The sequence below is a fragment of the Orcinus orca genome, chromosome 8, assembly GCF_937001465.1.
Source record: "Orcinus orca chromosome 8, mOrcOrc1.1, whole genome shotgun sequence".
In the NCBI taxonomy this organism is placed as follows: Eukaryota; Metazoa; Chordata; class Mammalia; order Artiodactyla; family Delphinidae; genus Orcinus; species Orcinus orca.
The window spans coordinates 70,358,521-70,384,843 of NC_064566.1; the positions used below are offsets into that span (position 1 = coordinate 70,358,521).

Below are 26,323 nucleotides of genomic sequence, written 5' to 3' on the forward strand. Positions count from 1 at the left end.
TGTCCAGAAGTATGACCCTTGCCCTTTCTCTCTTGGTAGCTACAAGCACATAACCCTATCCCAGTTCCTGTCTGCCTGAGTAGCTGAGACGGTAAACTATGCTGTCTTGGGGACGCTGCAGTTTCCCTTTATAGCATGCGGTCGGAAGTTCTTTTCGTGAAAGGAAAGAATCCACAGCCAGGTGTAGTTTGATCAATGTCCAAGTCTGTCTTTAGGAGTTAAATATAAAGATTGAGTAAACAGTCAGTACTTCTGTCATAAGAAGGCACAGGTCTGGGGCTGTAGGGACTGTTTCTGCCCTCAAGTAACTGACAGTCAAATCAGAGACACAAAATGCATGAGAATTCGAGTCAGGTGAATACAACAGATGAAAGTACGTGAAATCAGATGGAGGGAAGTTCCTATGGGTGGCCTAGTTGCGGAAGGCATCCTAGTTGCCCTGGGCTTGCAGCACGAGCACTGTCTCAGGGTCGACACCTCAGGGTTTTTGGTGCCCTCAGCTTCCTTGGGGACTAGGTGATGCCTTCGGTCTAGATGGGGATGGTCCAACTGTCCAAAAACCAAGGCCACCTTTTACAGATGGAATTAGTGTAGAAATGGTGGTATGGTTTGGAGCCATCTGTTTTGAAAACAACATTAAAAGGAAGGAGCATAATTTGCGGTAGGACTGTGAACAGGATTCAGGACATGCTGTTCTTTCTGCTGCCACATGACCAATCATTCATGATATCTTTGCAAGAGATAGAAGGGCTTTGTAGAAATGACGGGACTGTGGAACAACCAACTCTGCTATGAGGAGGCCTTTGGGAACATCTCCTGGTGCCGAAGGGAGCCTTGGCGTTGGGCCCCTCCCTGGTTGGAGGCCACTGAGCAGAAGGCCTGATGCCCTCCAGCCTCTTCACCCACCGCTTCTCAGATGTGTCTTTTTTTTTTTTTTTTTTTTTTGCGGTACGCGGGCCTCTCACTGCTGTGGCCTCTCCCGTTGCGGAGCACAGACTCCGGACGCGCAGGCTCAGCGGCCATGGCTCACGGGCCCAGCCGCTCCGCGGCATGTGGGATCTTCCCGGACCGGAGCACGAACCCGTGTCCCCTGCATCGGCAGGCGGACTCTCAACCACTGCGCCACCAGGGAAGCCCTCAGATGTGTCTTGGCTTCGTCTGTAACCTCTGGGGCATTGACCACATCCAGTCTCCTTCTTTAAGTTTCTGGGTTCCTGGCTGCAATGGCACCCCTGGCATCAGTCTCTCTCTCCTGGGTTCTCCTGCCTCGCCTTCTCCTGCAGTGTCAACGCTCCCACCCTTGGCCCTCTGATCTTCTGTTGATCTCCCTAAGTGGTCTCACTCTGTGACTTCGTCTGTCATCTACGCGCAGTGAAACAACTGCCCACCTGACTTTCAGACCCGTCTCTTTCCTGCTAACTGTTCTGCAGGCTCTTCAGACATGGTGTCTCCAAAACCAGACTTTTGGTTTAGGTAAACCTGTTTCTCTTATCATTTATCTTGGTTAAGTCTTGTTACTCTGTCTTCTAAGCTATGAATGTCTGTGATTTCTTTCTCCCTTACCGTCCAGACCAGTCACGGAGACCTGTTGATTCTACTCTTCAGTGTCTTTGGAATTTGTCCTTTTAGTTATCTGGGTTCATGCCCTTGTCCTGTCATTAAACTGTTTATGTTCGCTTCTTGCCTGGACTCCTTTCTCCTGCCTTCCCTCCCTACACCCACCCTGCAACCCCGTGCTTTAATATGATCTCCATAAAACCTCAGGTGCAATTTATGCTGCTCTCCCCTGCCCAAACTCTCCCCCTACACCCCAACAATTACCTATGCCCATAAAGTCCTTCCTTATGGCCACTTGCCCCTTGCTGTCATCCCCAGATGACCTGTCGTGTCAGAGACATGCACTTTCCTTCGTGGCTCTCTGTCTTGGGTCATTCCCTGTTTTCTGCAGAGAATGCCAAAGCCCTTTGGCCTTTTCTTTTCTGCTTGGCAAATTCCTGTTCATCCCTCAGGACTCATTTTAAATGGCATTTTCTCTGAAATCTTTTTTAAAGAAACCCCTTCTCACCCCTGCCAAATTAATAACTTTGTCTCTAGGCTACCATAGCATTAAATCACCACACCCCTTGTCACATTGCACTGTAGAAGCGTATGTATCTGCATACAGGCCAGCTCTAGGCTGTGAGACCCTAAAGATCAGGAATTGTCTTATATCCGTTTCCTTGGCACCCAGACACATAGTAAGTGTGCAATAGGTATCTGTCAGGGTATGTATTACTTATAGGAGTCTCAGCAGGGACTTTTTGATCTGGGCAATTGGAGTTCCGGCAGTCGGGGTGTCTGCCTTATGGTGACATAGCTCTCCATGGAGGGACCAAAACACGGTGCAGTTCTCTTGGTGCCCAGGGAGAGGCGCTAGTGTTCTCAACCCTGCCACTTTGCCTCTGATTCCAACTTTTGGTAGCCAAGTTTGCAGGTACTCTTTACCTTTTCTCCTGCATTTATGTTATACAACAATAAAATGGGATTTATTAATTTCTACTATAAAATGTGCTGTTATGTTAGACTCCTTTTATATCAGTTATAGCTACTTGTTATAGATTTATATATGTCGTAGATTAAAGGCTCTCCCAGTTACAGCTCTTGATTTCGTGAAATACAAAAAAATATATATATATATATTGGTTTTTATCCCATGTCTTCCAACTCCCACATATAAAGAGGTTTTCTATGGTTTACAGTTAGATACAAATCCATTAGTCCTTTATATAGATAATTTCATAGACAAAGGGATAACAGGCTAAGCGATGAAACCTCTCTTCGTGTGGATTTTATGTTCCTTTGGGGATGGGTAGGAGGGTCTCAGGAGAGCACTGTACTTGGAGTCAGGAAATTAGGGTTCTACTTGTGATCCTTTAGTTTTCCTGTACTTTAATATTTTCCTCACATTAACTAGGAAAAATAATGATAGTTGTAAATTGCCATACTTAATATAAGCAGTTTATGTTTATTTTATGTTTATTATTTTTTAAACATTATATTTTATTTTATTTTTTGGCTGTGTTTGGTCTTTGTTGCTGCGCACGGGCTTCCTCTAGTTGCATCAAGCGGGGACTACTCTTCATTGCAGCACGTGGACTTCTCATTGTGGTGGCTTCTCTTGTTGCGGAGCACAGGCTCTAGGCGCGTGGGCTTCAGTAGTTGTGGCACGTGGCTCAGTAGTTGTGGCTCGTGGGCTTAGTTGCTCTGCACCAATTGGGATCTTCCCGGACCAGAGCTCAAACCCGTGTCCCCTGCATTGGCAGGTGGATTCTTAACCACTGCGCCACCAGGGAAGTCCTAAGTTATGTTTAAATTCACCCCTTCCTGATATTTGTACCAAGAGACTATTACCAGGTGACATCAGATGGTCCCACCAGACTTGTGAGTCTGTAATTCACAGGATCCTAACATGGTGCTGGGAGACAGATGGGGGGGTGGTGAAGTCGGTTGCAGGATTTGGTGGACAAACTTAAGACACAGAAAGGCTGCATTGAAGATACAGCCTTCACAACTGGAGCATCCAAGAATCAGCATAGCTAAGGCACGGGTGGGAATGTCAGAAGTCTCACTTTCGTGCTGCTTCTTTCTTTCAGTTTGAAAAAGAACTTCAGAGAATCTCGGAAGCCTATGAGAGCCTGGTCAAGTCTACCACCAAGCGAGAGTCGCTGGACAAGGCGATGAGAAACAAACTCGAAGGCGAGATTCGAAGGCTCCATGATTTCAACAGAGACCTCCGAGGCATGTCAAGTTCACTCATGTTTTCTCTACCCTAAACGCCCCGTGTTGCTGACAGCCAGACTTCAGGCCCAAGTTATGTTACATAACCTTGTAAATCCCAAGCCTCTGGGAAAGGGGCACCAGAGAGCAGAAGTGTTCTTTTCACGTTGTAGGTTGTAGGTTGCAGCACTGAGCCTGAGAAGTGACAACCTCTATACACGAGTCCCTGACAGGGAGGGAGTATGTGTGCAGCTCCTTCTTGCTTTAAAAGTACTTAACAAGACTCGTGTTGTGAATGGGAATGTCTGAAAAGACCAATGTTCCCTGCACACCCCTTGTCACATCAAGCTGAGGCATTTAGTTGCATTCTTTGAAAGCCAACAGTTAACACTTGCTTGGTGTATAGTGTAGAAGGCAGAGTTAGACACATGTCCCTCTTGGAGGAAAAAAAAGCCCACGGTTGTGAAAAGAGTAGATATATATCAACTTCCTGAAAGCTAGGGGCCCCCTGTTACAGGACCTTGGCAACCTCCAACATGCAGAATGATCTGACCCATGAAATTATACTTCACTTTCAGTCAGCCAAGCCATTTTTCAGTTCCCTCGTGTCAAAAGACTCAGTGTACTGGCAGTCTGTAGCTGGAACCTACCTTTTTTTTTTTTTTAATTACTGCAAACCCTTTAGTCTTGGGTATTATGTAAGCTCAATAAAGACTTGTTAGGCTGAATTATTTAATTGAGTAGACGAAGATTGACCAAATGGCATGAGCAAACCTAGAACTCACTGAGTAGAATCTTCATCCATCAGGTCATCTTGACTTGCTTCCTGGTATTTATTTAATTGTTATTTTTAATTTTTTGCTTCCCAGCTACAGAGGGCTGATGGTCAAGTTTAGACGAGGGCTGGGTTTGAGGCCAAGGGAACTCAACCCCTTTTCGAGGACTCTGCTGGCCTTGCAGGAACCTGTTCTTCGCTGCCTGCCACCGGTGCACACCTTGGCATTAAATTGCATAAAGGCACAGCGTGGCGTCTGAGGACTTTTCTTTTTGATGTTCTGGAGCGTCTTGTTCCCCCCCGCCCAAGAGTTGTTCAATTTGGGGCTCCTCCCTGGGCATCTCTCCCTACCCAGCTCTCAGCACCCAGGTCATTTGCCTGTCGGAGGATCACTTAAATGCAAGTGCATTTCTTTGTAATCGTTTCCTCTCTGTGCACAGATCGACTGGAGACTGCCAACAGGCAGCTGTCCAGCAGGGAGTATGACGGACACGAAGACAGAGCGGCTGAGGGGCTTTACGCTTCCCAGAGTGAGTCTCCATGCTTACCTATCCCAACTGTGTAGTTTTAAAAACTGGGGGCCTGAGGAAAGAACCCTGTTAGTTTTAAGTAAGTTTTGTGCCACTTGCTTTTTGTTTGTTGATTTAACATATAAGCTGTAGGCCGAAGATGAGACCCTCCTAGGTCTGCCAGAGACAAAGCCTAGGTTGATGTGTTAATTTCAGTAATGTTTATTCCGACCTCCTTACCTACAGTTTCTGTTTCTCCCTAATACCCTCCATGGGTATTATAGAGTATTTACTGGCACTCGCCACTTGGTCTAAGGCAAAGTTCTCTTTCCCCATGGAAAGGGAAGGAAGCCTGTGGTGGGATTTGCTCTTTTGTCACATTCTGTGTGTGCCTAGGTTGAGCAGTTCTGGACTGGCTGCCCCTGGCATCATGAAGCCACCTAAATGTTCCCAGCACGCGTCTCAGTAGGTGACACTCGCTTGCGAACCGTTGGGCCCATTTCAGCCAGGAATAAAATGGCTTCCTGTGCCTCAAGATTTATTGGGAGAATGTTCTATTAGTTTCACCAGAGACAAACGATAGAAGCAAGTGGGTTTTGAGAAACCATCGATTAAGTTTCGAATTTCTGCACGTTCATTCATTGTCCAAGTCAGAAATGTAAAAATCCAACTGGCTTTTTCGGGAAACTGTTTAGAAAACTGAATTCATTTCTCTGTCATGATTCTCAACAACATTGTGAGTTAAGTGCTCACACACTAAAGACAGTTTGAACAACAAAAAGTCCTGTGTTCAGACTCTGGCCATCCATTGTATAATGGTGGTATTCTGATGCTTGGGTCGCTCAACGCAGCTCTACCTTTTCAAGGCTGGGAAACAATTGGTTAAACTTTCTAATTTCCAGTACTATTTGCTGGGGTTAAGCTCCTTTGTTTTTCCCAGATTTACTCATGATTGCATTCCATTTTGAGTCTCAGCTTCATTTTTTAAATTCTGTTTTGGCAAATGGACACTAATACAGCCTTGGGCTTTTGCATCAGATTCCTTTGCAGTCTTGCAGGTAGGTGAATTGGCCCGTGCTCCAGCCTCACATACAGAGCTATATCTATCAACGTCTTGAATTATCCACTTTCCTAACAAAAGTTATTTCTTCTCGTGGGTGCAGTAGATTTACCATTTCATCTGAGCTTTCATTTGAAAAATGAGTCATCTGTACTATTTGCACTTGATTTTGACACCTTAATTTTGGGTGATCGTGTGCTTAGGTAGAGTAAGTATCTTTGTGGCAGTTATGTCAGTGACGTCACTTTGCTGATACTCTGCCTTCTTGTCAGGGGATATTATTTTGTCACTTAGTTTGGGTCAAAATGGAAATGTCAGCGAGTTTCATCTGATGGGCATTTGCTGTAACCTCTCAGCCTAGGCTGTGCTAACGGACTAATAGGTTTTGGTGTCGTGTGAGTTCGGAAATGTTCTCAAAGATTTTAACCTTCTGGCTCAAAGCTAACACATCAATAACGTAGGCAAAGAGGCCCTTCCAGCTTTACAGGGAATGATTTGTTCTGTGCAAACATACGCTGCTGTGTTCCAGAGGCGTAAACAAGAGAGTCCAGGGGCATTTTTCAACTGCTGAAATGTGCCTTAGTGTTGACATGTAATGTAATTGCATCTTGGCAGGACATTTGAAGCAGGTTTGCTAGCAGTGATATCTAACCAATTTTTCAGTACCTGGTCTTTTCAGGACATGTTGTGCCTTCCTCACAGCTTTACAATTATTTGCATTAGCTTCTTGTCTCCTGGTGTAGCCAAGAGATGGACTTGAGATGTTATTTCAAATTTACAATAGGTTTTTTTCTTAGTGAGTTGGAAGAACTCTTTGTATATGAAGGAAATTAGCATGTCCCCTGCCAAATATAGTGCAGATATTTTCCCCAGTTGTTTTTTTATCTTTGAATATAGTGTTCTTTATCTTACAGAAGATTTTTCAAGTGACTGTATTTATGCCTTCTAGGTTTTATGTCATACTTAGAAATGCTTTTTCCAATCCAAAATTATAAACATATTCACCTATGTTTTCTTCAAGTATGTTTATGATTTCATTGTTTGTAAGCCTTATATTTTAGAAGCCAATTAGGGAGGCACAGGAGGAGAGAAATTCATGAAGAACTAACCTGTAGACAAGGAGACTAGTTAACAGATATTTTAGTATCTGGGCAACAGAGGTAGAGGTCCTGAACCAAGACAGAAGTAGTAGTGGAGGGTAGGAGACAGATAAACAGGTGACAAATTAGTAGGATTTGGTGACCAATTGAATAAGGACAGTGAGAGAGAGAGAGAAAAGAGTGTGAACTAGAGCCACTAGATGTGTGGTCATCCTTTACCAATAAAAAGCAGCAGGAGGAGGAGGAGTTGGGATTAAGTAACCAGTGAAGGTTTTTTTTTTTTTTTTTTTTTTTTTGCGGTACGCGGGCCTCTCACTGCTGTGGCCTCTCCCGTTGCGGAGCACAGGCTCCGGACGCTCAGGCTCAGCGGCCATGGCTCACGGGCCCAGCCGCTCCATGGCATGTGGGATCTTCTCGGACCGGGGCACGAACCCGTGTCCCCTGCATCGGCAGGCGGACTCTCAACCACTGCGCCACCATGGAAGCCCCCAGTGAAGGTTTGAGCATGTTGAGTCATCTCATGCCCATAGCTAAGTGAGCAGGTGTAATAACAAAGGTGCAGACGTACCCTGGAGGCTGGTGATGGGTGGTGCTCTCTGTCAGACTTTCCTTTTAGCACGTGGGCACAGAATGGCAGGCACAAATTACTATCTCTCTTCGCAATTATTAATGTGTTCAGTTATCTGTATAGCTTTTTAGAAGCTCTATTGTAAGAGTACTTTTCAGTGCCTAGTAATCAGAATTATAAACATTGGGCACTCGAGAGAGGAGCCATCCTTTTCAAATGAGTCTTTTGAGATTCTAATGCTTGGCTAAGAGAAAGGCAGGTCTGACTGCATAGCAAATAGTAGTGACTTCTCTGGCTCACGCCTACCAGAAGCTAAGGCTATGGTGGGAAGCCCCTGACAACCACCTTGGCCAGTGGAAAAGTTAGAAGGAAAGGGAATAATAACATGTTTGACCTTTTTGCTCAGTGTTCAGGTTGAAGCTTAGAGTCCAGGTCCAAGAGCGCCCAAGGCACTCTTGCAGCATGAGCGGTCGGGAGGACTTCTGTAAACTCTCAGCTGACGGAAGGGGAACATCCTTCCTGGCATGATTTCTAAATTTCCCTGCTGCCCAGAGTAGGTTTTCTTTAAAGAAACAAAATTCTGCTCTTTAGTTGGAGCCTGACGAAGGCCTGGAAGGACTGCCTTGGTCATTACCACTTAGCTCTACAAGTTGAAATGAACATTCAACAGGGCGATAATTGTGCTCCTCTCGGACGTGAGCTTTGTCTGTATTAAAAATCTTGCTGAATGGAGTGCCTAGGAATTTGATGGCTCTGAGGAGTGTTTTTCCCTATCACCTCATGGTGTTGTGTTTTTCTCTTTGGAGGAATTCAAAAATTTGTGCGTGTGTTTTCTGGTCTTACTTATTTGTTTTTCCAAATATGTTTGCAGCCAAATTGCTCCTTAAAAACAGGGCATCTAGCCAATTTCCTTTCCGATCTGGCTGAGTGAAACTGGGACTTCTTGGTCCTTTAGCTTTTTTAACTTACTGAGATTCCTAGTTTTCCCATTCACTTATTTGTCACATGTAGGCGTGTGTGCTTGTGTACACACACACACACACACACACACACCAGACACAGGCCACTGTCCGCTAAACGCAGTGCCCCGGGAATGTCTGTCATCATTCTTAGCTCTGTCTTCTCAATAAGTGAAACGTTTTAACTGTTTCTTTCTGAAAACTGGTAACTGCAGAGTTTCCGTCACTAGTTGGTCAGAAAGCCAAAAATAAAATATTAGATGTGGGGAAACAAGACTGGCACAGATGATCTTCTTATATTCTTGAGTGGAGGGGGAGCTGATTAGCTCTGGCACACTTGTATTATTCCAGGATGAAACGCAGTCATGTTACAGGATGGCCATCACTTATCTCCCCACCACCACCCCGTTAGGATTCTGTAGGCCCCATGGATTCAGCATATTCGGTTAAACTGAAGTCTATGTAAGTCAGATTCTGGCTTTTGTTAAGTGTCCCTGTCTAAGAAAAAAAGGTGTTTTGGGCATTCATTTGTTTAAATTAGTAAGTAATGGGTGTAAATCAGTCAAGACTAATTCATAGGATTTTCCCTTATAATCCCCATGGGTTTAAAAATGAACCAAAAAAAAGTGTGGGACCACTCTATTAAAAATAATAGTAACTTGCCATTTTCAGTGTATCTTATAATCATCATCTTACCCTTGAATTTTATCTTAGGTACTTTGATTTTCTGTCTCTTGTAGAACATAAAAGAGACAAAAATAATTTCCTAAAAGAAAATCCCTCTGGTTTTTGTGTTTCCTCTAAGGGCTTGTGTGAAACACAAAGCAGAAACTACAATGACATAAACATTAATTCTGTTGACCTACATAGAGCATAAGGAGCTTATTCTGAATCCTCATTGGGTTTCATTACATCATGTTGTGGGTTTCTATCAGGCTTCAGTAGGAAGGAGAGGTTAGATGTTGTCACACGTGGATGCACTGGGCTTCTTCTTCCTCTGTGGGCCTGCTGGTGCTTGCAGCTCCTGACTCAGTGCGAAGCCCCTACTACAAGCACCTACTCTGCCTACATTCTCTGTGGGCACCATTCCTTTGCATGGATCTCCTCCACTAGATGAGAGAATTATAGGCATTCTTTACCAACATCCATCCCCAACCCTCATTAAAACCCTTTGGATCTTTATGTACCTGGCACTTAATAAATGTTTACTGAGGGACTGAGTAAAAGTGGGAAATCCCTGTAACAACAGGCTTGAAATTCTCATATGGTGCATAGTATCAAAACGTTCTTTTTAGCTCAATGTCTCCCAGTCATGTTGGGAGCTACCTCTGGTTTTGCTCAATTATTTCAAGATATTAGGTGAAATTATTAATGAACTACCTTCAGAAGAAGAAGCAACTTAAAAATGCTCGATTTTTTTTTTTTTTTTTTTTTTGCCTTCCCCCTTCCCCCTTCCCCCTTCCCCCTTCCCCCTTCCCCCTTCCCCCTTCCCCCTTCCCCCTTCCCCCTTCCCCCTTGCCCCTTCCCCCTTCCCCCTTCCCCCTTCCCCCTTCCCCCTTGCCCCTTCCCCCTTCCCCCTTCCCCCTTCCCCCTTCCCCCTTCCCCCTTCCCCCTTCCCCCTTCCCCCTTCCCCCTTCCCCCTTCCCTTCCTTCCTTGGTTTTTCAAATAGGAAGATATCCCGGTAAGGGAAATCTTCTACTATGAGGAACAGTAGTATTTTTTCATGAAAATGACTGCTATATACTACAATATAGTTGACTTCTGGTTCCCTGACGCCTTCTCTTTACTCTGCTGTGGTTATGTTGGAGATGAGAGCTGGTTATGGTATATGAAAGTTTTGGTAGCAGCCGACCATATTTTCACACTAACCAATCCATAGATCATGCCAGACACCACAGATCAGCTCCCGGGCAAAGGGGAAGGAATCGTCCACGAAGCCTGCCAAGGTGCATCTCTTAAACCAGGAAAATTTTCTTGCCCTAAATTAATGATTCTCTTTTGAAGGAGATGATCTTTTAGATGACGTCTATATTTAGTAGGACTGTGCTTTCTAGAATTCTCTAGAAAGCAAAGGTTTTGTAGGCATGGGCTAAAGCAACTAATCTTGGATCAGTTACCGCATCTTCTGGTTCCTGGACTCTCACTGACATGTTCAGTGACCTGAAGTTAGATGCTTAATCTCCCTGTACCTACATTTCCTCTAAAGAAATAGAGGAATAAATCTCCCCATTGAGCCAGCAGAGCTCTTCGGGCTAACCGATGATAGGAAATGCAAAGAAAACTTTATACCATGCATTTATTCTGCAGCACTCCTTCCTGCTCCTTTGCATTCTCCCTCCACCTTCTCTGAAAGGACCTGCCAGTTTTCAGGGTGGGGTCAATGGGCCGTGTTCCCAAAGAATGCCTGGGTGGCCCGCCGAGCCTTGCTGGGTTTGGAAGGCAGAGCATAGGAGTGCTTAAGCCGCTTGATCAACCTTGACAGGCAGCACCAAGAAACTTCAAACCTCCATGACAACCAGCTGCACACCCAGGCTGCAGGGCATCTGTTTATGTTCCATCAAATCTTCTTCCCAAGTGTGAAGAGTAATGTTCCTCAATTTAGACCGATTTTCCGTGCTTAAAAAACCAGAGCCGATAGCAGAAGGGTCTCTTGGTCATGTGTCGATATCCAGTGTCTAACAGGTGAACCTGACTTATGATTTTTCACCTTGTTGGTTTTTAAATTATTTATTTGCTTAGCATTCCTGTTTGGGGATTGAAAGATCAAGTGTCTCGAACTTCGTTACGCTCTGTGTTCCTTGCACTCATAGCTGGACGGATGGATGGAGGAAGCACAGACTGAAAACCAGACTGAAACCCATTTGCATTTCATGTGGCCTCAGGGACCCCTCACTTTCGCTGGCAGTTCAGAGGCAAGAAATCCACATTCAGGTCTCGGCTCAAAGTTAGAGAAGGCTGCCTGAGATAGGATCCGGTCTTCCTTTTATATACTCTGCCAGTACCCTGTTCCCTTTGTAAACACTCATCATACTGTAAATAAGGAAGTGTTTGGATGATCATTTGCTCTCTTCCCGTACTAAACTGTCCACACCACGAGGGCATGGACCCTGACCTCATCTTCACCATCGTAGCCCCAGGTCACTGTGTTTCAGAAGCTGGCACAGTACCTGGTGCTTAGAAGCATTTAATAAACATTTATTGGATGTTGAATGAAATGATGACCATTATCACATATTCAAAAATGGTTATTGGCTACTTACCATGAATGCGCAGTGTTCTAGGCCATAGGTCAGCAAACTCTTTCCGTAAAGGGCCGGAATGTAAATAATTCTCTGCTTGGGGGCCGTAACTACTCAACTCTGTCCCTGTAGCCCCAAAGCCGCCATAGACGAGCTGTGGACAAGTGGCCTGACTGTGGGCTGGCTTTGGCCTGCAGGGCATAGCCTGTGAACCTCTGCTCCAGGCACTGGTCATGGAAGAGAAAGGGAAAGAAGAAACCCCAGCAAAAGGAGGATGGAAAATAAAGAACTTCAGAAGTATTTAGGTCTTATTTTGTAAATTGTCCTAATTTATAAATCAGGATATAACTGTTATTTTCTTTCCTGGGAGAGTTTCACGGTCATCTTTTACTTAATTCCTAATCGGGTGAGCGTGATTATTTCACATTAGATAAACTGAGACACATACAAATGCCGTCACAAACCTTAGTTAGCCCAGTGGGGATCCACAATTAGCTCACGATGGAGACAGGGCTGGGCAGGACAGCCCTGTGGTTAGCCACGGCTAGTAACTGCCTGGGTAGTGAGGTCTCAGGGGTGCCTCTCCCAGCAGGGCCGTAAATCCTCCCATAAGCATCCTGCTGTGAGATGATGTCTACAGATCTTATATATCAGGGTTGGAAAGGACCTGAAAGGTCACAAGTCTGGTTACCAGTAATACACATGTCCTCTGAACCAGAGCTCCTTAGAAGGCCATCTGATGGCCGTTGTGAGCGACAGAGTTTACGGAGGCTGTTGATCTGATGGTTCAAAGTTTATCTTCAGGTGGAGTTGCAGGGGTGCTCCCTTGTAATCTGGCCTTCAGGTCCTGGTTCAGGTCATCTAACGGCAGTAACAGCTGCCACCACGGACTGAGCACTTACTGTGGGCCAAGCACTGTGCTAACCTCTGTAGGTACACCGTCTCTGTTCATCCTCCAAGCAGCCCTGTGAGGGAGGTGTCACAGGTATTTAATAGATCAGGAAACTGGGGCACAGGAAGGTTAAGTAACTTGTTCATGGTCATACAGGCAGGTAAGTGGAGAAGACAGGTTTTGAACCCAGGGCATCCTGACTCTGGAGAGCCACTTCCTGTGTACCAGGGAGGTGGGAAGAGGTGGCAGGGTTGGACTCCCCGTGATTTTAGAGCTCGTTTAGCATGGCCTCCATGCTTCGTTAAAGAAGAAACTGTGACCAAGGATGATCAGATGATTTGTCCAAGGGCCCCTGGGTGCTTAATGCAAGACCATGACAAGAACACCTCCTTTTTCTTGTTTTCTCCTTCCCCTTCTCCAAAGGTCATCTCTTTTGGCTCTGGGGGTGATGAAAGATTTCACATTTTTACCCAGAGAGGAATTCAGCCTTAGTAAGCGAACGTAAATAATTCTTGTACTAGAAGTCTTACTGCAAATTATTTAGCCCAGTAATATGACTTCATAATAATGTATTCAAGCCATCTCAAATGAGTGCTAACTACTGGAATGAACATTCTGTGCTTCTGACTTCTACATCTGTCTTTGAACCAGAGCCAGTTATAATAAAAGGCCTTGCTGGGTAATCCACTACAGATACAAAAACAAAAAAAACTGTCGAGACCAGCATAGAGTTTAGACTCTTAAAAGTTTTCTCAAAATGTCTATGGAATTAAACTCTTTGTTCTCTGGATGATAAGAATAAAAAATTAGCAGAACACAATGAGTAACCCTGTGGTATAGTTTCTTACAATTAGTTTTTGAAATTATTTTTGGTTCATGAATTGGAGGGAGAACATACAGTTGTATCTTAATGGAATCCAAGAACTTTGACAGGACGAAGTGTTTGCTTTAAGTTCAGAAAATTTGGTCTTGGACCATTAAAAATAAGCTTGCATCTGCTACTAATTTTCTTCTTGCCGACAAAGACTGTGGTTTGGTAGAAAGAAGAAGAATAAAAGGATCTGCTCAAAGCAAGTTACAAAAATGACAATGGGAGGGGTCGCAGAAGTTAAGGAAGGGAGAACATATAATTGCAGGTGATGCATTTCTTTCTCCCTGGTCAGTCGTAGATTGAGTCCCTTCTGTCCCAGATATAACGATTTCCTCAGCATCAACTTCTATCTTTCAGCCGGGTTTTGGCGTTAAGCCATATCTGCCCTTCAAAGGGTGCATTTAGAAAGCATCATTTTATCATACATATTATAATAATGCCCTAATTAAACCAAATATAGGTATATAATATATACCTATATGTACACACAATAAAGTGTACACATTTTAAGTGTACAGTGCCATGAAATGTGACAATGGCCACAGTCCAGCCCCAGCACAGGTGCAGCTCTGTCCTCTGCAGTGAGTGGCCTCTCACGCCATCTGTCGGCCTGCCTCACTTTTCACTCCTGTCAGGTCATTGCTCTCTGCATTATATCCAGGCTTCATGGCTGTTTTCTGCAGGGGCAGCCAGATTGTCTGGTAGGGTCTTACTTTGTCATACCTGGAAATAGACGTGTATGTTACTTACCTTTTTGTATTAAGAAAAGAGAAAGCAAAAAAGGACTTCTGTGGAGGTTATAGAAAGTGTAAGTTATCAGGTTTAGTTGTTAATCGATTCACGCGTAGGTGTATAGTCAAAATCAAATGCCCTGTGCATCCTGTATTTATGTGGTATTTTTAACTCATTGCTTAATTTGTTGTTACGCTGTCTGCAGTGACACAGAAGTAGCAGTACATTTTTACTTCAAGTTAAAAAAAAATAAAGTAGAAGGTTGAACAGTACATGTGGAAGCTGAGCTGGATGAATGGGTGTATATTCAGTCAAGTGAGTTTGCAGGCTACATATGTATAAATCTAGGCAGGTAAAAAAATACCTATGATTTATACCTGGGTGTATAAGTATAGTTTCTAAAATAAAAATGCAATATGGGGCTTCCCTGGTGGCGCAGTGGTTGAGAATCCGCCTGCCGATGCAGGGGACACGAGTTCGTGCCCTGAACCGGGAAGATCCCACATGCCGCGGAGCGGCTGGGCCCGTGAGCCGTGGCTGCTGAGCCTGCGCGTCCGGAGCCTGTGCTCCGCCAACGGGAGAGGCCACAACAGTGAGAGGCCCGCGTACCGCAAAAAAAAAAAAAAAAAAAAAAATGCAATATGAAGAATGAGTAGATTAGAAAAAGTTATATTAAGAGAGCTTTTACTGGTATTCAAATAAATATTTTACCAAATCATACCTGAGATATTTTACATTTGGTGCTACAAAAAGTAGCACTTTGGGGTATTAAACTCACTTCCTGGATATTAAAGAGCAATAGATAAATTAAGTATGTTAAGACCAAAATGTGTTGTTTTCCTGCATTAGATTACTAGAAGATTTTGTGGTTCGGCTTCGTTACTTTCCAGTGATAAGCATCTGAAAAGGATCATTTTTGAATTTTATTTTAAATATCCAGTTAGAATTTGATCTTGTATTGACAGGATCCTCTTATTCGGTGACTGTTGCCTAAACTTGTCATATTTCTTTCTTCGCATACGAAACACGCTATCTTAGATTCCTAAAGTCCTACAAAGATAGAGGGGTTTAGACACATTATGAAGTAAGCCCAGTAGGAAGGATAAGTCAGACGGACATCAGCCACTGTACCTGGAGTACAAGCAGAATATGGTATAAAGACTCGTGAAAGAACTACCTTCCCCCAGCAAAGTGTACGTGTGCAGGTTCTCCCGTACAGGAGAGATCTGTTCTACTGAAGGAATCAGAAAAGCTTCGTGCAGTGTGTAGCCTTTAGGGTGGGCCTGGGAAACTAATTTGCATGTTAGAGTAATTTTGCTGCCATAATACTTTGTAAAAGGGAAAGTTTCTCTTTTCCTTTTAACTTGGGGCAACAAAGATTGAATAAATCCTTCACACTTCAGTCTTTGCCTCACTTTCTCGTACTGATTCATTTCTCAAAAAAAATGTCTTCCCTACATTTTAGCAATAGCCATTTCCACAAATCTGTGTTTCTCTTGTAGTGTCTGAACCACTGGCTTTCAAACTCAGAGCTCTTGTTTAAAAGGAAGCGTATCTGGAAGCCCAGTACGTAAAACGCACGAAACCCGAACAGATTTCTGGTCGAGACAGGGGTGTGTTTGTCAGAAGCCTCCTCCTTCCTACTTGGCCCACGGCATCCCTTTTCTCCTCTCTCCCCATCCTTCTCTCTCCCAGGGCTCTGCAGAACAGAGTCTGGTTGAACTCCCCTTCTTAATTTTCTTTGTTACACAATTCGTTTTAAAACAGTTCACTCTCAGCCATTTAAAAACAAGCCCTGGCTGGAGTGTCCCTGTGTTTGTTAACAGACCTATTTAGTCGCCCACTCACAACCCTTGTCTCCCGTTGCCTGGAACCATGGCAACTTGCACATGCATACAGGGAAGGCAGAGGGCCCAACACCCTTTCCTGAAATAACGAGCTTCCTTACCTGAGAAACTTTATCAGCAAATTTTTAAAAGATAACAAAAAGCCAAACCAGGGGCGTTATGGGGTCAGCTTTGTATTCTATCGCTTTTTCATTTCCGAATGAATGAGTGTGGCTTTTAAAGGTGTCATCTCTTGTGTTGTTTCGTATCAGATAAACCTCATGTGAACAGATCACTCTTACACGATGTGAACAGTGCTCTGTTTGGATTATATTTTGGGGATCTCTTTCCGGGTTTGTCAGTTTGACACTCAAACCGGGTGAAGGGGTGAGGGCGGATATAAGAATGAGCTTCCAAGGGTAGCATGTCTTTGAGGCAGAATGAACCTAAATAGCTTTGCGGATAGTGAAGTAGTTGGAATACCTTCCTATTGTCTTTCCACTCCCACAACCTCAGAAGAAAGTACTTCTGGGCTTTCCTGGTGGCGCAGTGGTTGAGAGTCCGCCTGCCGATGCGGGGGACACGGGTTCGTGCCCCGGTCCCGGAAGATCCCACATGCCGCGGAGCGGCTGGGCCCGTGAGCCACGGCCGCTGAGCCTGCGCGTCCGGAGCCTGTGCTCCGCAACGGGAGAGGCCACAACAGTGAGAGGCCCACGTACCGCAAAAAAAAAAAAAAAAAGGACTTCGAAGAGGATCTGACTTCAGTTACCCCATAAATCATAGCTGACCCTCGGAATAGGCTCCAGCAGCTGCTCAGAATTATAAGATATGGTGCCGGGATATGGAACTCAGGGCCAAAGAATCCTGAGGAAGAAGAAACAGGAGGAAACATTTTAGGAAGAGATAATATGGCAAGTAATTATTCAGACATCTTTTCAGAAGAGGGAGTCCATTTTATCAGCATGGTGAAGTGACTAGTTACCAGAGTCAGTGCCATTAGTGTTGGTCAGCCTTGTCCTAAGGCATTACTATCAAGTCCTTTCTTGGTGGAGACGGGAATAGAGGTGTAAAGAAACAACAGAGAGTGTCTTAGTGATCTTTTGGTTACAAAAAGAAAAATCCAACTGGGCTAGCTTAGGCCCAGATAAGAGGAATTTTTTTTTTTTTTTTAAAGAAGTATCTTTGTGTGTGAAGGAGGCCCCAGGCAGGACGTGTATGCAGGCCTTGCAGGGGCCAGGGGCGGGGGGCCTGGGCTGGCCTGTTTGTGAGAATCAAGGGGCAGATGGTTTTGGGGGGCTCAGTGTTGGTCCGTGTGGCTCTGTTTCCCGCTCTCCTTCTCACCGTGGACGCTCATCCACCTCTCCATGTCCATCTGCTTGAGTCTTCACTCTCCACCGTGTGCTTGCTCTGTTTCTCTAGTGCACACGTGGGACGTGCTCACTAGCCTCAGAGCTGGGCTGCCTCTCTGTGTCAGCATCCCCCTCTCGCCCAGAGGCTCCCCCTCACACGGTCCCAGACCAGAGACTGTAAGTGACTCTGCTTGGGTCACAGGGCCCTTCAGGTTTGATCCTGTCAAATGGGAGTGGTGGGTAGGGGAGGGTGAGCAGGGTTTTGTGATGCAGATGGGCTGCTCAGAACTTAGCCCTGTGAAGGGAGGAGTATAGTAGACATGCTTCCAAGTGGAGTGCTGTCTGGGCAGCCACTGAGAAAGCTGTCTACTCCAGGTGAGGACACACTTACCTCTTTTTTTTTTAATTGAAGTATAGTTAATTTACAATTTTGTGTTAGTTTCAGGTGTACAGCAAGGTGGTTCAGTTTTTGTCCTTTTCAGATTCTTTTTTATTATAGGTTATTACAAGATATTGAGTACAGATCCCTGTGCTGTACAGTAGGTCCTTGTTGGCTATCTATATATAGTCATGTGTATCTGTTAATCCCAAACTCCTAATTTATCTCCTCCTTACTACCCCCTTTGGTAACCATAAGTCTGTTTTCTATGTCTGTGAGTCTATTTCGTATCATTTTTTTGCATTCCACATATAGGTGATATGCTATTTGGAGAAAGACCTCTCTTTCTCCAAATGTTTGAAATGCCTTCTAAGCACTCTAGTGAATTAGTCACCCCCTTGGTCAAACTGGTGGCAACCAGACTCCTCTGTCCCTCCAGCTATATTGGGCTTAGGGAAAAACTCATCAAAAACCCATTATATCAGGAAAGGCCTAGAAAATTAATTCCTCCTTGAGAAGGGCCAGGTTACAGCTTTGCACCTCGCCATGAGCTCCAGCCATAAGTTGGAGCACTGCATTAAAAACTAGCAGCGCAGTGCACGGTGCCCTGACACCTCCACTGCCAGACCCCACGCCCGTGCTCCACCTGTTTCTCAACAGAGGTTACTGGGGTCCACCACCCAATGGTTCAGCTAGCAGTCAAGCTTAGTGCTCAGATAGTAATTGCAGAAACTCTTTCACCAGACTGTCCACTTCAGAGCTTACGCAGAGCTGGCAAAGAAGGGTAAGATGGAAGGGGAGCATCTTTAAATTCTGGGCCCAGTTCTCACTTCCATCCACTTCTGCTCTTTTTCAAGCAAAGAGACTAACCTAGGGGTAGAGGCACAAAAGCGACTACCATTTGACCTGTTGCAAGTATCATAGCTCATCTTGCTTCCGATTTTTCAGTTGTCAAGTGGAGTTGATATAAGGATTCAGGAAATGAGGTTCTGTTGTAAAACTGAAGGCACAGTGCCTGGGTGTCATGTGTCTTAGCTCTTGCTGTTTATTAAGTATCTGTTATGTGCCAAGCCCCGTAGTAGGTATTTTACAGGTCATCGTTTTCATCCTCATAAGAGTCCTGCAAAATAGGTCTTGTTAGTTCCATCTGAGGAGATGGAGTCTGGAGAGGGGAAGTCACGTGTCCAAGGTGAACCAGTATGTGAAGGTGCCAGGATCACACCAGGTTGGCCTGGCTACAAAGCCCATGCCATCGCTGTGGTTTCCAGAATAAACTGTGTGCGAGCAGACATCCTCTGTGTAAATGGGACCGGAGCCATCAAGCTAAACAATGCCCTGCTCCACACAGTTGAGGGTAATTCATATCCACTGAGTAAACAGACCACGCTGGGCAAGAGTTCCCTTGTGTCAACTTGCCTGTTCTAGGAATTCTCAGTATATACATTGGAGCACAGCCAAAAGTTCAGTGTGAGGCTGATCTTTCTTGAGATCCATCCCAAGGGGGCTTAGCTAGTAAACAGACTGAAAGGACTTCCCTGTGAGGTGGTTTCGCTCATGGGACTCACCCTTGGCATCTCCCAAGAGAGAACTTTTTCCAGTGGTTCTGACACACCCAGTTCCCATGTCTCCAGGGAGTTAAGGGGCACGGTGACCCCCACCACATAGGCTCACTGCCTGGACACCACCTCCTCCTCACACCCTGGCCTGAGGTAGGGGTCCTTCCTGCGTTGTCACAGTCCCTGCGCAAGCATCAGTTGGAGCAGCTGGTCACGTTGCCTTTGCCTGTGTCCCTGACACTCTTCCCACCTGGCTGAGAGCAGAATGCTCCGTCCTATGCACCATGTAGCCCAAGGATTTATCACAGTTTTTCGACAGCAACAATACCCTTGGCATTATCATAGTTGACATTTACTGGGTACTTTATGCACTTTGAAGTGGGTACTATTGTGATCCTCGCATTAAAGGCAAGAAAACTGAAGCACAAAGACGTCCGTTTACTTCATGTCACAAAACCATAAGTGGTAGAGCTGGATATGAACCTGGGAAGCTTGATTCTAGATCCATGCTTTTTTTTTGTTGTTTTTTTTTTTGCGGTACGCGGGCCTCTCACTGTAGTGGCCTCTCCCGTTGCGGAGCACAGGCTCCGAACGTGCAGGCTCAGCGGCCATGGCTCACGGGCCCAGCCGCTCCGCGGCATGTGGGATCTTCCCGGTTCAGGGCACGAACTCGTGTCCCCTGCATCGGTAGGCAGACTCTCAACCACTGCGCCCCCAGGGAAGCCCTAGATCCATGCTTTTATCTAGTACTCTGTGATGCCTCCATGTAGCAGATGCTTAATTAATTAATATTTGCAAAGGGATACACATGAGGATTAATTGCTGTATTTTGAGATACATGATATGATCTGTGACATACTTAAATTTGTGCCACAATGAGCTGTGTTACAATGGCGCTCTCCCACGCCCCCTGCTTCTGTTATTCTGTGGGTCTTCATCCCCGCACGCTTGCACAGCAGAGGCAGTATAGCGCCGTGCCTGTGAACATGCATTAGAGAGAGGCCGATGCCGGTTCTCGCTCTCCCACTCACGGGCATCACTTCTGTGGACACGTTACTTATCCTTTCTTAAGGTCATGTTCCTCCACTGGAAGACGGAAATAATAATAGCGCCTACCTCATAGAGTAAACTTAAAGGAAATAATATAAATGGAGGAATTAAAGGGGATAATATAAGGCACCGTTCCTGGAACACAGTACCCATTCAATAGACATGAGCATATTTTGTTATTATCACAATTGTCATGAACATCGGTTTTTAAAACTTTGCCATCGAGAACACTGCTTCCTGTCCACGGACAAGGAGTTCTGAGCCAGTGTGAGTGACACTAACTGATACTGCTTCAGCCTGAGGTCTAAAGTCACCAAACTTAGGACAAAGATGTTTGGACCCATGAATTCCAGAGACCTGAAAAGCATTCCAGAGTTAATGGATGGAGTCTTTGTCTGATACCCACATCTTGGTCCTGATGTGCGCCCTGTGAGGTTCAGGGAGCCTGGGCAGAGAAGGGAACCAGAGACGTCAGGGTCCGTACCGGCCATCTGATGAGTGGTGGCTTCAGAGGTAGAGTGGACTGCTGCATAACAAAGGCTGTCAGGAGACCCCAAGGATGCCAAATGCTAAACGCTAACAAGAGCTGCCATTTCTTATACCATCAGCAATGAACTTGGCACACAGTAGAGATTCATTCATTCATTCCCTCATTCATTCGACAATATTTATTGAGTCAGACAATGTTCTAGGCTCAGGGCATCAATAATGACCTAAACAGGTAAAGTCTTAGATGTTTAGGCCCTTTTATACTTTATATGCATCATCTCCGTCAACAGAGTCATCACAACAACACCATGGTCTAAATGTTATCTTTCCCGTTTGATAGATGAGGGAGCTGAGACTCAAAGAGGTTATACCGTACCCAAAGCCTCAGAGCTGGAAAGTGGTGAACCTAGGATTTAAACCCAGTTCTTTCTGATGCTAAAGTCCATTCTCTATCCACAATATGATACTGCCTATCAAGGGAATAGCAGCTGTTGGATGCGTGTGTGTGTGTGTGTGTGTGTGTGTGTGTGTGTGTGTGCCCGCGCATGTGTGTTGGAGGGGAGGGGTATTCGTTAATTCAGAAATCCAAATGTTTGTCATTGTGACACGGCAATAATTATGACCATCAATTTGAAAACTGCAAGCAGCTCTGGTTTTGGCCTCTAGACTTTGCCTCTGGCCAAAATTAATGTGTCCTTGACTGCCCTCAACAAAGACAAGAACTGTTAAGCTTAGGTTGACAAGCAGGTAGAAGCTCTGAAGTCGGTGGTTCATTCCCAGCCCTGCCCACTGAGTAACTAAGTCCCGGGTGCCCTCCAGAGCTTGGACGAGGGCAGTGGGCACCATGCCTGTTCAGATGTTGTCCAAACCCAGGGAGCTAGTGCTCAAATGTCAGTAATTTTGCACAGAAAGCGTGAAATGCTCTGGTCCGCCCTGGTGGCAGTGGATGGTGGGCCCCAGAGCCAGTGGGTTGCTCCTGGCCCATTTGTTTAGGCCTCTTGCGTGCCCGTTCTCCATGCACTGGGAAGGAAGTTTCGGAGGCAGCATTTCATGCCACTGAAAGGGAGAAGCGGGGAGGGCAGTTGGTCATTGCAGTGGGGTCTAAGAGCCCAGAAGTAATGCTCTCTTCTGGGTCAGCATCCCGGTGGCCTCGTTGTGTTTCCGAGAGGCGCCATTATTTCTAGGCATCACAGCCAATGCTCGCTGTACAAGTCTGCTCCTTCATTCTGTTCGTTCCGAAGCTTTTCCGTTGCACCCTGTTCCCGTCAACATAAGCTCACAAAGCAAGGGCAGTGCCGTCCAGCGGGAAGGACGTTGTAGTGGCCATCAGGAGACCCGGAATCCGGCCCTGGCTCTGCCCCAGCTGGCGGGGCACCTTGGATGAGTGCCTTTGCTCCTGGGCTTTCCTTTCCTCACCCGTAAAACAAAGGGGGCAGAACTGGATAGGGGTGTTTCCTATGATCCCTTCCGGCTTTAAAATTGCGAGTTGTTTATTGAGTATTGGCAGCCTTAAAGTGTCTTTGCTCTGTATTCAAAACCACATTTTCCCCCCGCTCCTTACGGGCAGCGTTCTTTCTATTGCTTCAGTGCCCATAAGGCTGGTCCTTAATGTTTGATGACTCTTCGCTAAATGAATGAATGGCTATACAAGGAAATCATGAATGAGTGAAACCACTGTCACATGCTCGTATAGCTCGCAGACTTTGGTTCTTGGTGTTTCAGTTTGGTTTGCCAGGAGGACTAGGTAACCAGTATGAGGCATCTGAGTGGTGTGGGCACAGAGAAATCAATTTCTAACTGTTGTTGTTGCCCTTACCCTTATAATTATACACCCTGTTTTCTACAAATTTGGAAGAGTGTGCATAGGGTTTTGTAACCACCGTTTTTCAACAATGACGATTTTTTTCCTCATCACTAATATTCTCTTACTTAGCTTTAATGGGTGCATCCTATTCTATTGTAGGGTTTACTGTAGTTTATTTGACCAATCCCTTAATCTTACACAGTAAGTCCATTCGAGTTTTCCCATATTATAATCAACATATCTAAATATTCTAAATTACCTTAAAAATAAAATATACAGGCATACCTTATTTTATTATGCTTTGTTTTATTGCATCTTTTACAAATTAAAGGTCTGTGGCTACCGTGCATGGAGCAAGTCTCTTGGCGCCATTTTTCCAATAGCAGCTACTCCATGTGTCTATGTTATGTTTTGGTAATTCTCACAGTATCTCAGACTTTTTCATTATTATTATACTTGTCATGGTGATATGTGATCAGTGATCTTTGATGTTACTGTTTTCATTGTTTTGGCATTTTTTAGCAATAAAGTATTTTTTAATTAAGGTACATACATTGTTTTTTAGACATAATGCTATTATCGCACATTTAATAGACTACGGTATAGTGTAAACATAACTTTTATATACACTGGGAAACCAAAAAAAATCATGTGACTTGCTTTACTACGGTGGTCTGGAACGGAACCCGCAACATCTCTGAGGCATGCCTGCATTGTTTCTGTAACAGGAGAAATGTTTTCAGTAAATGATACTGATCTCATGACAGCGTGGGCCCTGCCTGCTTAAGTAAATTGGTGGATAAGTCTATAGGAGAGCTGTGTGGAAGCCACTGTGAGGCAGCCTTTCCTCTCCATGTGCAGAGTGACAGTGATCACCGTCAGCTACAGTGTCACTGAATGAGAGGACAGCTGTTTCCCCACATCCAGAGCACTTTGTCTTTCTTCTCTTGAGCAGAACTAAGAGAAGAGGTGAGGCCAGGTCATATGCACGAGGACCCAGACAGAGATAGGAGGCCCGGGTTGAAGCTCCCCTCTACCGCCTGGCCTCAGACCGAAAGCTTAACCTTCTGCACCTTGGTTTATTTCTCTATGAATGAGACCGTTAGTATCATCGTTAGTATTGCCTGCCTTTCCATCACTGGTTTGGAAGGTAGAAGCTGGAGAGCTTGTGAGCCTGAAAGAAAATCATAGGTCCAAGGTTAATTTGAAGCCTTAAAGTAAATGTTGTACAGAAGTGAGTCCCTGAGAACACAGGGTCACTGGTTCTTTTTGTGCCGTTCATCTCTGGAACCGTGACCTGGACTATACCTATAGTTGACAGTGGGTTTTTTTTTTTAATTAATTAATTTATTTATTTATGGCTGTGTTGGGTCTTCGTTTCTGTGCGAGGGCTTTCTCTAGTTGTGGCAAGCGGGGGCCGCTCTTCATCGCAGTGCGTGGGCCTCTCACTATCGCGGCCTCTCTTGCTGCGGAGCACAGGGTCCAGACACGCAGGCTCAGTAATTGTGGCTCACGGGCCCAGTTGCCCCGCGGCAGGTGGGATCTTCCCAGACCAGGGCGCGAACCCACGTCCCCTGCATTGGCAGGCAGACTCCCCACCACTGCGCCACCAGGGAAGCCCGACAGTGGTTTTTGAGAAAATCCTTGCTTCACAAACACCACCACTATGAATAGGGAGCAAAGGCAGTAATTCAACCCTCTACTTTCTGTATGCTTTTCTTACTTTTAATCCTTGCCAGATGTAGACTGGCAATGAGCCCAGAGGGTGAGTGCCTTCTGATAGAGGTCGTTTTGTTCCCATCTCCCTTCTAGACAAAGAATTCTTGAAGGAAAAGGAGAAGTTAGAAATGGAGTTAGCGGCAGTGCGGACCGCGAGTGAGGACCACCGGAGACACATCGAGATCCTGGACCAGGCTCTGAGCAACGCCCAGGCCAGGGTCATCAAGCTGGAAGAGGAGGTGAGCCTGCGGGGGGCGGGGGGTGGGGTGCAGTGCACAGAGCCCCGAGGGCCTCCGTTTCCGTTTCCTAACCCAGCAACTTTAACCAGAGCCAACTCCAAGGGAGCTGAGTCAGGGGAGCGATGTAGGTGACCTCCCAAATAAAAACGAATAAAAACAGAATTTATCCACCCCAGAGCCGGGCAGAGGATGAGAGGCAGACGTGAATAACCATCAGCAAAGGGTTCAGTCTCAGCCTTAAACCCAGGCTGCTGCCCACTGGCTGGCAGTTGTCCAAGGCTGAACATAAATGGAAGGACTGGGAACCACTGTGCCTGTGGAGAAAAGAGACTCAGTTAACAGTTCAAGTGCTGTGTCTCTGGGCTCTCGATTGCATAAAAAAGGCCAAGTCTTCTGATGCGGTGGGATTGGGGTGGTGTTCAGCAAACCTGTCTCCAATTTTCAGAAGTTAGCTTGGCCAGGTAATGACCCCCCGATCCAGGAAACGTTGATGCCGCTCGAGCGTGATGGGTTTAGTGGTTTCTGATGAAATCCAGCCTTTAGATGAAGTTTTAAGAAGTAGACTTTTCCTTTAAGCCTGACTGGGGAAGTAGAATGACCACTCCTGAGGTGCCGGCTAGGGGATCCGGGCTGGAGACACAGCAGCACAGGGGAGCCTGTTGTATCCGCTGTGTGTGGTGAGGCTGGGCCGAGCAGACCCACGGTGGAGAGTAGAAACTCCAAGTCACAGAGCGGCACGACCAAGATATTCTCCACCAGGACCGAGTTGGTGCTTGGCTCGCAGGAAACAGCACTATTATTAATCCAACTGCTGTTGCTGTTGTTGTCGACAATAAAAAGCTGTCCCTTCAGGAAACATCTCCTGGCGCCAGGTGGCTTGGGTGTCTCAGCAAACTTCAACTTCAAGGCTAATGCAGCTAAAGGGGAAGATTGTTAAGTCAGTGGGGTCTTGTCCATTCAACCTGTCCCGTTAAACCCCACAAGTCCTATGTACAGTTTTAATACTAGCATGAGGATCCCAGGCAACAGCCCCAGAGTCTCTTCCTTGTCACCAGCAAGCAACTCATTAAATAGGAAACTATCTGCTACAGAAAGTGACCTTGACCCCTGAAGGACAGGAGGTCTGCTTTGAGGAAGGGAGGCCAGAAGTTATTCTGAGGGCACTTATCAAGGCTCCATCTCCATGTATGGAGCGAAGGAAAGTGATAATTTTGAAATATTTTAATTTTAATATTTCTGTTAAAGCAAAAGTTGTGAACTCCTTGAAGACAGGTTCTTTATAATCAGCATTATGGGTCTTTTCTTGTCGTTATATTTATATAGGATCTGTGTTTGGTTGACTGTATGTAACTTCTCCAAAATGTCTCGTGTGTGTGGCTTCCAGTGTCCCTCCTTGTTCTTATTAAAGTTTCTTTTGAAGGATCTTAACTCAGTTTGGATGGCTCACACT

The 26,323-nt window shown here is 45.4% G+C and overlaps 1 protein-coding gene across 13 annotated transcripts in view; it reads left to right on the forward strand.

Annotated features, from left to right (window-relative positions):
- The window catches only part of AMOTL1 (angiomotin like 1), a 170,667-nt gene that overhangs the window by 120,999 nt on the left and 23,345 nt on the right, over positions 1–26,323 (forward strand). For all 13 annotated transcript variants that reach the window (XM_049714142.1, XM_049714139.1, XM_049714140.1 and 10 more), the window contains 3 exons: positions 3,633–3,777; positions 4,972–5,061; positions 24,728–24,873. In XM_049714142.1, coding sequence (XP_049570099.1) covers positions 3,633–3,777; positions 4,972–5,061; positions 24,728–24,873 — 381 coding nt within the window. The remainder of the gene's footprint in view (positions 1–3,632; positions 3,778–4,971; positions 5,062–24,727; positions 24,874–26,323) is intronic.